The 13,581-nt window shown below is 39.9% G+C and overlaps 1 protein-coding gene across 1 annotated transcript; it reads right to left on the bottom strand.

The window, feature by feature from the left end:
- Positions 1-1,696: 1,696 nt before the first annotated feature.
- On the bottom strand, positions 1,697-13,273 carry LOC125284535 (S100P-binding protein-like). Its single transcript, XM_048228514.1, has 6 exons — positions 13,176-13,273; positions 12,195-12,434; positions 9,044-9,162; positions 8,862-8,956; positions 8,597-8,681; positions 1,697-1,924 (listed from the first exon to the last, which is right to left on the bottom strand). The coding sequence occupies exons 2-6, from the start codon at positions 12,423-12,425 to the stop codon at positions 1,828-1,830; spliced, it is 627 nt and encodes a 208-aa protein (XP_048084471.1). The 5' UTR covers positions 12,426-12,434; positions 13,176-13,273; the 3' UTR covers positions 1,697-1,827.
- Positions 13,274-13,581: the final 308 nt, after the last annotated feature.

Raw genomic sequence — 13,581 nt, 5'->3', positions numbered from 1 at the left:
ATGTTGCAATACAAAAATGTGCGCCAGATAGTGCTAGTTTAGTTAGTTTTTGTGATGTTTTGCATTTTGCCTCATGTGTTTTCAGGTTTGAGGGCTTTTCTTGGCAGGATTGACCTTGGTTAGACTCTTTGCTTCCATTGGCGATATTTCTCATGTTATTTCTCGTGATATAGAAAATAAAGTCAATTTTCGACACACGCCTGTAGTTAGTTCATGACTTATGTATCATAAATAGTCAGATCCTATTCTATCATACACATTCAGATACATTTATTGAATTCATTTAATTAAAAACAGCATTTTGAATGAGTGTTACAACTAACCCCGCATATGGGGCAGGTTGTAACATTTCACCTATCGCCACTCGGTGGAATTGTAAAAGAACAGTAGCTCCTACAAACAAACTTCCAGTGCATATGTGTAAAAGAGATATGTATGTTGCTTGTTAAAAAGTATAACTAGTGAAACTCAAATGATTTTAGAATTATCTAGCCATAATCAAAAAGTGTTACTTTGTGCCCCGCGCTCCCCTAACCCTCACAGTTACCACAGAATGGCCAGTAAAATACCATAACATTATTATGCAGTATCACTACTGTAGTTTGCATTGCATTTTGATGACGTTTCATGTAATTTATGGTAACTTACTAGGAATTAGGTTCTTGAATTTAAGTTCTTGGCAGCGCTAGCCTACTGTTAAACACATTGACAGAAGTCCACTGTGGCCTGCTCTAAGGAAGTGCTATGCTTGATGGAAGTGCTCAGAAATATATATATATTTTTAGTTATTTCACAGTTGCTGGGTTTTTTGAGTGTTATGTATGATTAAACCAACTGTACACTTCATATGAAACTAGGTGGGTTGAGGGGCAGATGATTACTCAAATCAATATGAAATGAGGGTTCACGATCAAGTATGTTTCTGTGTGCTGTTACGCAGGTGGTCCCATTTTTATACACAGCTGCAAATGCATCTTTTAAACCTTGCATAAATATTTTAAATATTTTTTTAGAATCCCAAAGACTTCAGTGAGTGGTGCTCACTGGTTCCAGGCTATAAACTGAGTAGCATAAAAACCTATCATCTAATATCTGACAATATCTGAAGATTTTGTTGCATCTATACTGTGGACAGTGCAGCCTACCTTTTCGCTCATCCCTGGCAATGACAGTCTAGGCAGGAAGAGCTACATTTATTCTGAATGCTGCTTGAGGCCTCTATTAACATGTTTTCATCTATTGCTGTAAATTATTTGAACACACTGGCCAAATTTCTTGTTTGCTTTCACTTCTGTGACATGGATAGATGATGGCCATGTCCACGATTATCTCTGGAAATTGGTTTGCCGACGTCAGATCCAGATGATTAACCTAATGCATACAGTGAATAATGAGTGACACTTCACCATCTATCATCCTTCAAGCAGTAGTAAAGTAAGCCTGCAATATTATTTTGGTAACTTTTGAACTGGTGATTAGACTGCATGAGGTTTTGTTCATAAGGCCTACCAGACTATTATGGGGAATACATGAAATGCATAAATGTGGCCTCACTTGTCAATGAGCTGTGTATTGGTTACTTAGCTTCTGGCAGCCTCCACAACCTGGTTATGTCCAACATTCAATGGGATTTCCAAAAGTAAAACATGAAAAAAATATTCCATAAAAAAGGACTCAATCAATTCATGGCTGAATAATTATTCTTATTAAAACAGTAAGAAAAACACAACACACAAGTGTTTACATGTCTGAAACATCACAAAAACCACACAAAAAATAGAACAAATAGAACAATATATACAAATATATGTACAATATATACAAAATTCACGACCGCGCAAAGCGCTTATACGACCCTCCGTTTTTGTGGGTCCATTCATCCAATGTAAACAGACTCTTGCCCACATTTCCGGGTTGATAGTTCCTGAAGGTGAAAGAAAAAACAAAAGCCACATGAGTGGGGGAAGACGTTTAAGTGTTGTTCTTCTGTTGTTCTTCTATGTTCTTCTTCTTCAACGTTTAAGTGTTGTTCTTCTATGTGGTCCACCTACTGGAGGGGAGTGTTTACAGCAGTTCCGTTTCACACATGCGCAGTCTACGCGTCACTTTGACGCGCGGTCTTAAATTTCGGTCGACTCAAAGATGTGACGCATGCTGTAAAAATGACGCAATTCGTCGCCACGCAGCCACCAGTGCGGCGCAAGGCGCTGGACGCAGACACGGGACCATACTTTAGGCTTAAGAGCTCTAGAACAGGGTTTCTTAACTGGTGGGTCGTTGAGCTTGTGATTAAAATAAATAAATAAATAAATAAATGTATAATTCTACCTTATCAGATCTAAAATTGGACCTTTATTTGAACAGACTTTATTCGTAGCCAATGTCAGTCATTACCATGGACATACACAATGTGACCGGTCATGTTAGACATAATTTTAGCGGTAAATGCAAGTAGGCTGCAACCCTGAATATTTGAAGTAGGCTAGGATACTTTACTTAAATTGAAGACAAAATAGAACAGTGATGTGCAGTGAATTGCTGGCACATGAGAGAATCAAACCATCAAAACTAAAATGCCACATGGAAACAAGGCACCCCTGTCAAAGTTAAACCTGTTGAGTACTTTGAAAGGTGACATCAGGAGTTGACTTCACAAATGTGATGCCAAACACCAACCTTTATTCATAAGGATTTATTCTGGTCATTGTAAGTGCCACACACACATATTATATATTGTTTTTTTCAGCAGAGTCTAGGCTATCTGATTTCATGTATTAGTACTAGCATTGATTTTATTTTGATTTTTAAAGAATTCAAATATAAAAAGCGTATTATAAAAATTATTATATTTCGACATGTATCTCACCACAGCAAGCTCATAGCTCTACATGCATTTCATGCGTGTGTAGGGCAGTGTCCTGAATCGGACAATATAATTGCCATGTTGGAGGGATACTCTGGGGCTGAGCAATTTATAGAAATATGTGGTGTGTGATTTACGGAAATAAATGCCATTTTTTATTTAGTGATGAAAAATGACCTTTCTGCGCTCCATATCTGTGACACGAACTGACCTGACTTGACCTGAGGTTGCGTGTTAGCCTGCGTGCCTATGGTGTATGTACTCATGATTCTCAACTTTTTACTCCATTGCCATGAACAAAGTAAAGGCAAACAAGGTGTTTCTTTGTTGAACAAATTGGGATGCAATGTGAGCCTTGAATTGGATGCTATGCAGGAATTTGCTAGGATCTCAAAACCGGATTATGAGCATGCTTTGCCATAGAGAAACACACGATACCGTTGGATTATAAACATGCTTTGCCACAAGAACAGACAAAAACGTGGGGTAAGTCCAGCTATATGAAGTTATTATTTTGCTGTCACTTCATCAAATGATAGCTCTGCGTCACTTCTTTCATCCGACATGCGTGGCATATCTATCCGATCACGGGTCCGCGAGTATTTCAAACGAGAGTAATGGGTGTGCAGCGTTGGTTTGTGTACATGACGTTATTATTAGAAGGATCGATAAACATGGTACCAATGGATAGCCCTGTGTGCCCTCTTTCATCTGATATGCGTGCCATATCTATGCGATCACGGGTTCGCGAGTAATTCAAACGAGAGTAATTGGTGCGCAGGTGAACGCAGAGAAGTATAGACTGTAAATATGATGCAATTTGATTTAATGTCATGATATTTTAAAGTTTTCGTACTTCATCGTACAGACAAGTGGAAAGCCCCACTTCTGCTCTGTAATGCAATAAAGGTCTTACTGATCCTAGCACTCACCAGCCGTCTTAAACTGGCAAGTAACTGTTAAAAACAGCACTCAATGTGTTGACCATCACCACTTGTGTAATGGAACTTGGAGTCTTGAAGTCTTCAATAATTAGTTTACATGAAGCACATGATCTTATGCCGATTTAAACGCATTCCACGTAGCTAGGTGGATACTGGCTACCAGGCTCATAATTCACTTTTAATTGCAAACAGAAAATGTCTAACAAGCATCATGTCATTACATGCTTTTATTTCCAAAGGAATGAAAGCTGTTTGTGCCAACTTAATATTATGCTTATCATTGTTAATACTGTGCTATACATGTGGCACAAACAATATTAGAGTTTGTGGACTAGCCATAGCTATATTTGAATGGAGCTGGTAAAAAAAAGATCATTAGGAGAACGTGTGGCCAGTGGCACACAATGGGCTTAAAGTGACAGTGCACCATTTACAAATGAATTAAACAGCACCACATGTATAGTATTTAAGAAATTAATACTTTAAAACAAAATTACTTTGTCATTATTATCATTTAAATAATACAGAAGTGTTTTATTTTTACCTTTGTGGTTACTCAGTAATTTTGTGATTTATGCTGTATTTAATATGCCATATACTGTAAGAAGCTTAGTCTTTAGGGAGAAAATGTACTTTTTAATCGCAATTAATCTAGATTAATTCATTTCAAAATATGAGATTAATAAGTTATTTTTTTTAATCGTTTGACAGCCCTAATAAAAATGTAAAATATTTAACTGCAGCAATTTACTAATGTAGCCTATGTGACGATTCTTCTCGTCACCATTTATTGTAATCATTAACCATGACCTTGGCTTCCCTTATGAGTTGCCACTGGCAGACAGCGTAATAAATTGTTTGCAAATCTGTGGCCTAGCACAGTGAAATGCAATCAGTCAAATTATTACTCATCCTTACAGTGGACGCCGCAATTTGGAAAAACAATATATATTTGCTGCTGTGCTGAGTGTCTTGTAGCTATCCATTTCGTACAGATTACTCAGGTATGCTCATGCGTATATTTCACAGGTATTCACGTGCATATATCGTAAAAGATTTCAAGACAGAACCATTGAACATATTTTAATCTGTATTTATAAAAAAAATACTGTAGATTAGATTGATGTGTTGAAATTATTATTGATAGTCTAATAATGGCATTATTAAGTGAAGAGTACCTTATGACTTGTTCAGGACTTGAAAAAGATTGGGACTTGGGACTCGACTTGCCCTTCTCGGTCTTTACTTGGGACTTGACTTGGACTTGACTGCTAAGACTTGGGACTTACTTGTGACTTGCCAAACAGTGACTTGGTCCCACTTCTGGACAGTGCATGTTAATTTGTAAACACTGTACTAATGTAGTGGTCGATTTTGAGGGGGAGGAGAGTTCTGGTGATTTTGGATTTTGGTTGAATTTTCCCAGCCCTAGTCAATAGGCGATTTATTATTTAGAAAATGGCATTGGTAATTTCAGTCTGGGATTTAAATGATGCGTTGGTAGGCTATATTCTCCTATTATTATCATTATCTAAAATATAGCTATGTTCCAAACAAGTGTACAGGCACTTTGTGTGTCTCACCATATCCGTTGGCTTGAACGCTAAAATATATACAGCGGAGAAAATAAGTATTGAACACGTCAACATTTTTTTCAGTATACTTCCAGAGAGGCTATTCGCATAACATTTTCTACAGACATTAGTATTAACTTAGGTAATCCACACATATTAAAAAATCCAAACATTAATGTCCCTAAGTAGAGTTATGGCACAGGGAAAAAGTGTTGAACACACTAAGAAAAAAACAGTACACAAAGGCAAGGAATGGCAAGGAACGAGATGGAATCTATACATAGTTAGAGAGTAATTATCCCTCCTATCTGTACAAATTAATGTGCTGGGTTAGTACATATTGATGAGCTATAAAAAGGTTTTTCGTTACCAAGTTGTCACACAAGAAACATGTCATGATGGGAAAAGGAAAGAGCTCTTCCAAGACCTTTGCAACATTATTGTTGCAAAATATATCAATGGAACTGTTTACAGATGCATTTCAAAACTTCAGAATCAGCAGTATTGGAGCCATTATCTGCAAGTGGAAGGAACATCACTTTTTTACATTAATACACAGGATTAGATGTTAAAATCCCTTGTGCCAAAATCCAAGGTAAAAACACATTCAGAAGTCCCTGCTCAAGTTTAACTTTAAAAAGCACACTACCCACAAATCCGCCAACAAATGGTCACAAGCACAATACAAATGGCCCATCCAACAGCAGTATATAGTATGCGGCATGTCATTGGGGTTATCAAGTGGGCACCCTCATTCACCGATGTTTCGTTAAGTTAGGCCCACGACACCTCATGAAGGCTTAACAGTGAAACCAGCGTCCTGGAGACACTCCCCTTCATGCTGCCACCATATTACCACATTGAAATATCCAGTACCCAAAATACTCTTAACCAGCCCAGGCTTGGTCAAGGTTGGCTAAGTTGGTCCGTCCCGTTGATGTGGACTGAACCATCGCCATAAAAAACCCTGGCCAACCAACCATCAACCTAGGCACAGCCCATCACAAACACAAAACAAATTAGCCAGTTAGCTTAGCCAGTTAGCTTAGGCCCCATCACAAACACAAAACAAATTAGCCAGTTAGCTTACGCCCCATGCTGCCACCATATTACCACAACAAACATCCAAATACCCTTAACCAACCTAGGCATGGTCTAAGTTGGCTAGGTTGGTCCGTCCCGTTGATGCGGACTGAACCATAAACCATAAAAAACCTTAGCCAAGTACCATCAACCTAGGCACAGTCCATCACAAACACAAAACAAATGAGCCAGTTAGCTTACCTTAGCTTGCGCCCCAGGAAGGGTAATTTCTCCTTACCCACAACCATTCGCTTGCCCGTTCTGCTGCTAAGACATGTTACTAACCACCTGCCTTAGACTTCGACCACCAATGCCCAATTCAGACAGTAAGCCAATAGCAGATCTGGCCACAAACCCACGTGCACCGATTTCAATAGGCCTTAATCGTGCACTCCAACCTCGCTTAGCTGCCTCCTCTGCTATTTCAGTGTATTTAGCATCATCAATCAGCCATGCACAGGATCTCCTCACAAGATTTCTGACCAGGAAGTCAGAAGGATAGTCAGTGTAGCCTAAGAGCCAAGGACCACTCCAGAAAGACTTGGAGGCAGCAGGTTCAATTGTTACAGAGAAAATCATAGGTAATGCACTCCACCGCCATGGCCTCTATGCACGCTCACCCCACATGACTACGTCATACTACACACCATATTTGGAGGAGAAATGGCACTGTGCATCACCCTAAAAATACCCTACCAACAGTGAAGTTTGGAGGTGGAGGCATCACGGTGTGGGGCTGTTTTTCATCTCATGGTACTGGCAGACTTCATACAGTTGAAGAAATGATGAATGGAGCCATTTTTTCTGGGAGAATCTTGCCATTCACCAGAACAATGAGGATGAGACATGGCTAGACCTTCCAGCAGGACAATGATCCAAAGCATTCATCAAAGGAAACTCTCAATTGGTTTCAGAGAAAGGAAATTCAGGCCCTGACTTAAATCCAATTGAACAGTTTTGGAAGTTACCTAAAGATCAGGATTTACAAGAGGGACCCCTGGAATCTTCAATATTAAAAAACTATCTATTTAAAAGAATGGGCCAAAATCACACCTGAATACTGCGACTGATTAGTTTCGTCATAGAGGAAATGCCTTGAAGCTCTCATTACAAATAAAGGGTTTTCCACAAATATTGAAATTTCAGTAGTCGTGTTCAATACTTTTTTTCCTGTGGCATTCCGCTTTTTTACTCATAACTCTACTTAGGGACATTTTTTTATATAAAAAAATGTCCCTAAGTTAATACTAATGTCTGGTGAAAATTTCATGCAAATAGCCTCACTGGAAGTATACTTACTGAAAAAAAATTATTTTCCCTGCTGTATATGGGTCGCAACTTTATGAACATGGGAAATTGTGGGTCCCAAAGCCAGACCAGTTAAGAACCACTGCTCTAGACAACGGAGTGTGTCCCCTTTGTGTGTTTGTGTGTGTATCCTTTTACAGATATACTCATACAGTAATCGTGCCGTGTGTGCGTGTATTCTTTTACAGATATACTCATAATCGTGCATGTATGATTTCATTTATTGTGGTGCGTCAGTGAGTACAATATCCTCTCAATGGGTGACTACTTATGAGATTGTCGAGTTTTTGACTGCCAGCACATTACATCTACTCAGAGATCTCTAATTGATAAACGTTTTCAAACAGATTAAATTTAGTGTTTAAAATCAATTTGTACAATAAATACAATTTAAGCTAGCCTGGCTAGTTTTGTGTCGCTGGACATTAGTCTGTAACTTTCTAGGGAGGACCAATCAGCATGCTAAGGCCAGGGGCATACTTGCTTACACATCATGGCTGCCACACGTGCGTCCATTTGGTGCGTCAGTGTGCACATCCTCAAAAGTGAACACGACATGTATGCGAGATGCACTACATTAACGTTAGGGGTAAGGGTATAGACGCAGTAGGTGACTGTACACGAGCATGCAAGACCAGCATTATTTACTGCTGTGTTTGAACTCTGTGGTCTGCTCTCAAGTGGAGACTTCCAGTAACAAGAGCAGCGTCTGCGTAGTACTGAAGGATTCTTCTGGTCAAAGCTGATTGGCTAGAGGCTGGTCCACTGGTTTCAAAATACAACTGAGGTTGATGCCCATCAGAAAGAAACAAAGAGGTGTTTACCGGGTGGTAAGGTCTGATGGGTGCTGCCATGGGTGCTGTTCATTTGCTACCGTGTTCATGAGATCCAGGAGCTCATTGAAGGCACCTGCCAGAATAAACAGCTGGATTAAACCCTGTGTGTGCAGTTCAGGCATGGTTTGGTGATTACAACATCAACATCAAAACATCATCCATCTGTCTCAAAATTAGACAGACTTCCCAACTCTGAACTGCATGATTTTAAACTCTATAGCCAAAACACATACTGTAAACACATTCTGTATACCTCCTTTAGGGTTCTCCCTCATATGCCGGCTGACCGACTCAACATATACATCTTTCTGATGCTGCCACTCCTCCGGCCGGTCAAACACCCGTGGCCTGAAAGACAATCACACACACACAGTTGGCACAGCGATTTGGGGTTCATTTGAACTCATGATCTGAATGCTCTTTCTCTCTCTGCACCTCTTGTTTGACGGTGGGGTCACTCGACGACCTGCTTTGAAGGTGTGGGAAGCCACTGGCGCAGCTGGAGATGGAGCCTTCACACCTCCAGACCCTGGCAGCACCACCTTGGATTTTACCTGAACACAAATGTATGTGGGATTTACATGAACGCATGTCTGCAATGTAGCCAAATTCCTATTTTCTGTGACCCTTTAAAGGGAAACTTGGCAGGATTTCCCCCTCTGCTGGAGAAATTGTGCATTATGCCATTTCAAACTGTGGACAACGGTAAGATAAAGCACATGGATTTGTTTACAAGCTAGCAAAACGGTTAGCATAAGTTTGGCAGACAATGTGGATGTTACAAGGTAAGAAACACGATTTAAAACTAGTTTCTTGTTTCTCACTTATCGTTTCGGGACGGTAGTCTCAATGTTGCAAGGTTGGTTTTCCGCCTGGGGAGGCTAGGGGCAGCGGGAAAAGTCACCATTTTCACCGGAACAGGTCATTTAACCATTCAAATGATTTCTAAACGGGTTTATTACATTGAAATAGTTGCCAAGTTCCCCTTTAATGCACACAAAGAGCTATATAGTCTCAACACATATCACAATCTCAAGTCACTGAAAGTTGATGCTGTGGCAAAGATGGACTTATTTTTACCTATTTAAAAACAAACTTCAAATGACATACTAAATACAAAAGAAATTGTTCAAAACAGGTTTAGACTTTATTTTGTTTTCCCCGTTTTGATTTGATATAGATATCCCCTTGGGATGAAAGTGCAACAAGAAAAAAGGCAAGTATGATACCCATATATCAGAAGACTGAAAACATTTTTGAAAGTCCACAGTAGGCGATCATACCCTCCCACTAGTTTCTATGAACTAGATTCCTTTAAATTATTTCCCCATCATGCACCAGATATCAACAGGAACTCAACAAAGATTGTAAACGACCCATATAGCCTACCATAGGGCCTCAAATTTTCGTGCTTCTGCAGCATTGTTACATCTGTGTGTTACAATTGTTACAGTGTGACATCCCCAACCTGTTATGTAGGCATCAAATTAGATCATGTAGCATGTGCGGGTGAAGTGTTTAGATTCGAAGTAGTATTTTCAGGCAGGTTGAGTTGTTCCGTCACATGGAATACTGATAATTTCTAAGAAACTAAATAAACAAAATCATCATATAGGCTAGGCTGCGGTTGTAACCACGTTGCTCCTTCCGGTTTGGTGCTGGAGAGAGCTCATTATGGGTTTTTTTTAGAAACTGGCCACACCATTATTTGCTTGAGACAAGACTAAAAGACAAATGTGTTTGATATGTCAAAATGTAAAGACTGTAACAAAAACTGACTCAGACTTAAAACTGCTAGGATTGGCACCTTACATAGCCTGTGTGTGTGCCCCATAGAGTAGAACTCCATGATTTCATTCAACTTTGGACATTTAGTTACCAACTGCTAAATCTACTGTGTCGGATGCGGGTGCGGGTCGGGTCAGACACGGGGGAGGGACGGGTCTAAATCGGAATTGGCCTTTCATAAAACATCACGTGCATACGAAACAATATTTTCTACATAGTAACACATCCTAAATAATATGCCTGCAATTCAAGTTGATAAAAGCATTTGAAATGCATGTTTCATACGTGCCTTCCCAAAACTCTCTAGGCGCCTATACTTTCACTTTAAAAAATCACATGCGCGGGATCTGCCTGCAGCCTTTCAGAACAAAGTGGCTGCTTACATTGATTAAGGAACATCTAAAGATGACTCTTTTGACATGTTGTCATGGTGGAGAGATCATGCTCGATTATTTTCCAATATTGCTTAGATTGTGAGATCTATTGACATCCCTGCAAGCGAGCGAGATTTCTCCTATGTGTGTGAAAAGGTAGGCCACATTTTTTCCCATTCAATCTTGCACTCAAATAAACGGGATAGTGTCACACGTCCTATGCCTATTTCCATACATTTTCATAGGCTAATGCATAATCCGGTGTAGGCTATGACCGAACCATTCCTTCATTTAATGTAGGCTAGCCTACTACTGCTGTTAATAAGTTTAGTGATGTGTGTGCAAGGCGGTGTTTGAATCCTAAATTAGGCATTTGCGTGGCGATAGCCTGGTAGCCGCATCTGCTTGAAGAGTGGCAAAATGTTATCACTCGAGTGTTGTATTGTGGTAGCCTAGGCTACTTTTCATCATGTAGGATAGGCCTGTCAACTTCATCTGAAGTTGGATCTGCAGTGTTAATGGTTGTGTAAAAATTAGTTCCTTAAACTTGTCTGTTTAACTCGGGTGGCAGACTGTTTTTAACTCGGGTACGGGTCGGGTGTCAGTTTTATTTAATGCGGGTGGGGTCGGATACGGATTTTAACTACAGTAGCTCTGGTGTCGGAAAACGGGTCGGATGCGGTTTTAAACATGACTGGTAAGGGTGGGTGCGGATTTTAAAAATTGGACCCGTGCAGGACTCTGCTACGGGTGCTCAAGGGGAGCGCGTCGGTGGTGGAAGTTAGAGAAAAAAATTTCTCAAATTTGAGGTCAAATTCGAATTAATCGATTTATCACCCAGCCCTAGATGGACCTAAGGCAGTGTTTTTCAACCACTGTGCCTGGGCACACTAGTGTGCCGTGAGAGATCATCAGGTGTGCCGCAGAAAATTACCCAAATGTCACACACTGGTCCAGAAAAGCAACTGTTGCATCAAAGAATTTGATGCAAACCACATGCTCTCATTGATTGTATGATTGCACTATTTGTGGTATGCCGGCATTGTACAACGGGGGCCCCATATCCAGTATTCACAGAATCATCACATATCCAGTTCATAACAACAATTAAATTAGATATAGTCACCTACAAATGAAACAGATGGCGCTTGTTTTATTGAGCGGGTTTTGCAGAGAAGCCTTAATAAGGCCATATCTGTGTATTATTTGAAATTTTAGGCTATGGCATGTTTATTTTTTCTTCACACAGGATGTTAGTGTGCTGTGGGACATTTTAAGTATCAAAAGTGTGCCGTGGCACAAAAAAGGTTGAAAAACACTGACCTAAGGGAAGCCCAAGACTGAGGCAAAATGTAACAATTTTTGGATCCTGCTTTTTGCATAGAGTTGTTACACACACACACACACACACACACACACAATACCTGCACTTCCAGCAGGGTGCTCTCCCACAGGCCATCACCCCTGCTGAGGCCAGAGTCGTCCAGAGCGACTGACAGATCAGACGTCGACTGCCTCTGGCCCTTGAGGGGGGTGGACATTATTGGGGTTTGGGAGAAATCATGTGTGAAGGATTTATAGCCCTCATCTGGGTAACGGATGGGGCTGAGGTGCCCAATTTCTACAACAGGATCACCACCTTTGCTGCTCATCATGTCAAGTGACTAACAAAAGACAGGGAGAAACAGCAAGTTATAGACAATCCATTGAGAAGGGGATGTACACTTGGGAAGAAATACATTATCTTTCTTATTATACTGCTGTCACCTTGCTTTAGGTTGACATATATTCTTGGCACAATGAATGAACCAGGGTAATATTAATGAACCACTAGGATAATCCATTTTGAAGTCTGTTAAACTCATTTGATATGATCTTGATCAACATGTGGTCCCAACTCGTCTCCCTCCCTGAATCAGGATAATCAGCTTACTTAACCATGATTTCCTAATTGTATTCTTATCCTCCTCCACGTAACCATCAAATTGTGAGGGGGGAATAAAATCACATATAAAAGTGTAAAGTTCAAGTTTATTTCGTGCAATGATCTTCATCTAGCAGTAGTACTTTTTCACCACACCACTAGCTGTAATGTTAGCAAACAGGTGGTCATTGAAGCTGACCAGAGCAACATTTCTAAAATAGCATGACAACCACAGCATTTGGGTCAAGTATATACATATGCACATTAAACTAGCAATTTAGTGTAACAATAATACCATTTAAAAAATGCATATGCTACATTTGTCCGACACTGTTTTGGGAAAAGTGTGCTAAGAAGCTAAAGACGCTGTCTAGCTAGCCATAAACTAAACTAGCAAGGGTTTATTGCGTATGTGTCAACTTAACTTAGGTAGGTTTACTTCAAATGACTTTTCTTTTTAAAAAAAAACAGTAACACTTACGATGCCACCTTTTCCAAATAGGTTGTAAGAGTACTTAGCTGCTACTATACTACTGCAAACTTTTCGTTCAGTCCAGTCGTTTTTTTTTTTTTTTTTGGCATCCATCTAACCTTAGCCACGCCCCTGCTGTTGATGGGGAAAGCAGATCATTTTGGTCACCTGCCAAAATGTGGGTCGGCAATTAGGTTGGCGTTGTGTATGGTCATTGGTCATAGCTGATATTTTGTCTAAATAAGATAGTAGCGAAAATCTGAATGTAGACCTTGTAGTCCATATTGCATGCAACTGTTGTTATCTTAGCCTAGTTTTCAGTGGACAAACGAGGAGGATACTTGATTACTAACCAACATGTCAGTCTTCTTAATGGAAACCTAGACTAGCTACTAAGTGTTGAGCTTACGATTCT

The sequence above is a fragment of the Alosa alosa genome, chromosome 19 (genome assembly GCF_017589495.1).
Source record: "Alosa alosa isolate M-15738 ecotype Scorff River chromosome 19, AALO_Geno_1.1, whole genome shotgun sequence".
In the NCBI taxonomy this organism is placed as follows: Eukaryota; Metazoa; Chordata; class Actinopteri; order Clupeiformes; family Clupeidae; genus Alosa; species Alosa alosa.
Note: the sequence above shows the minus strand (reverse complement) of the source record. Positions and strands in the feature narration are given on the sequence as shown.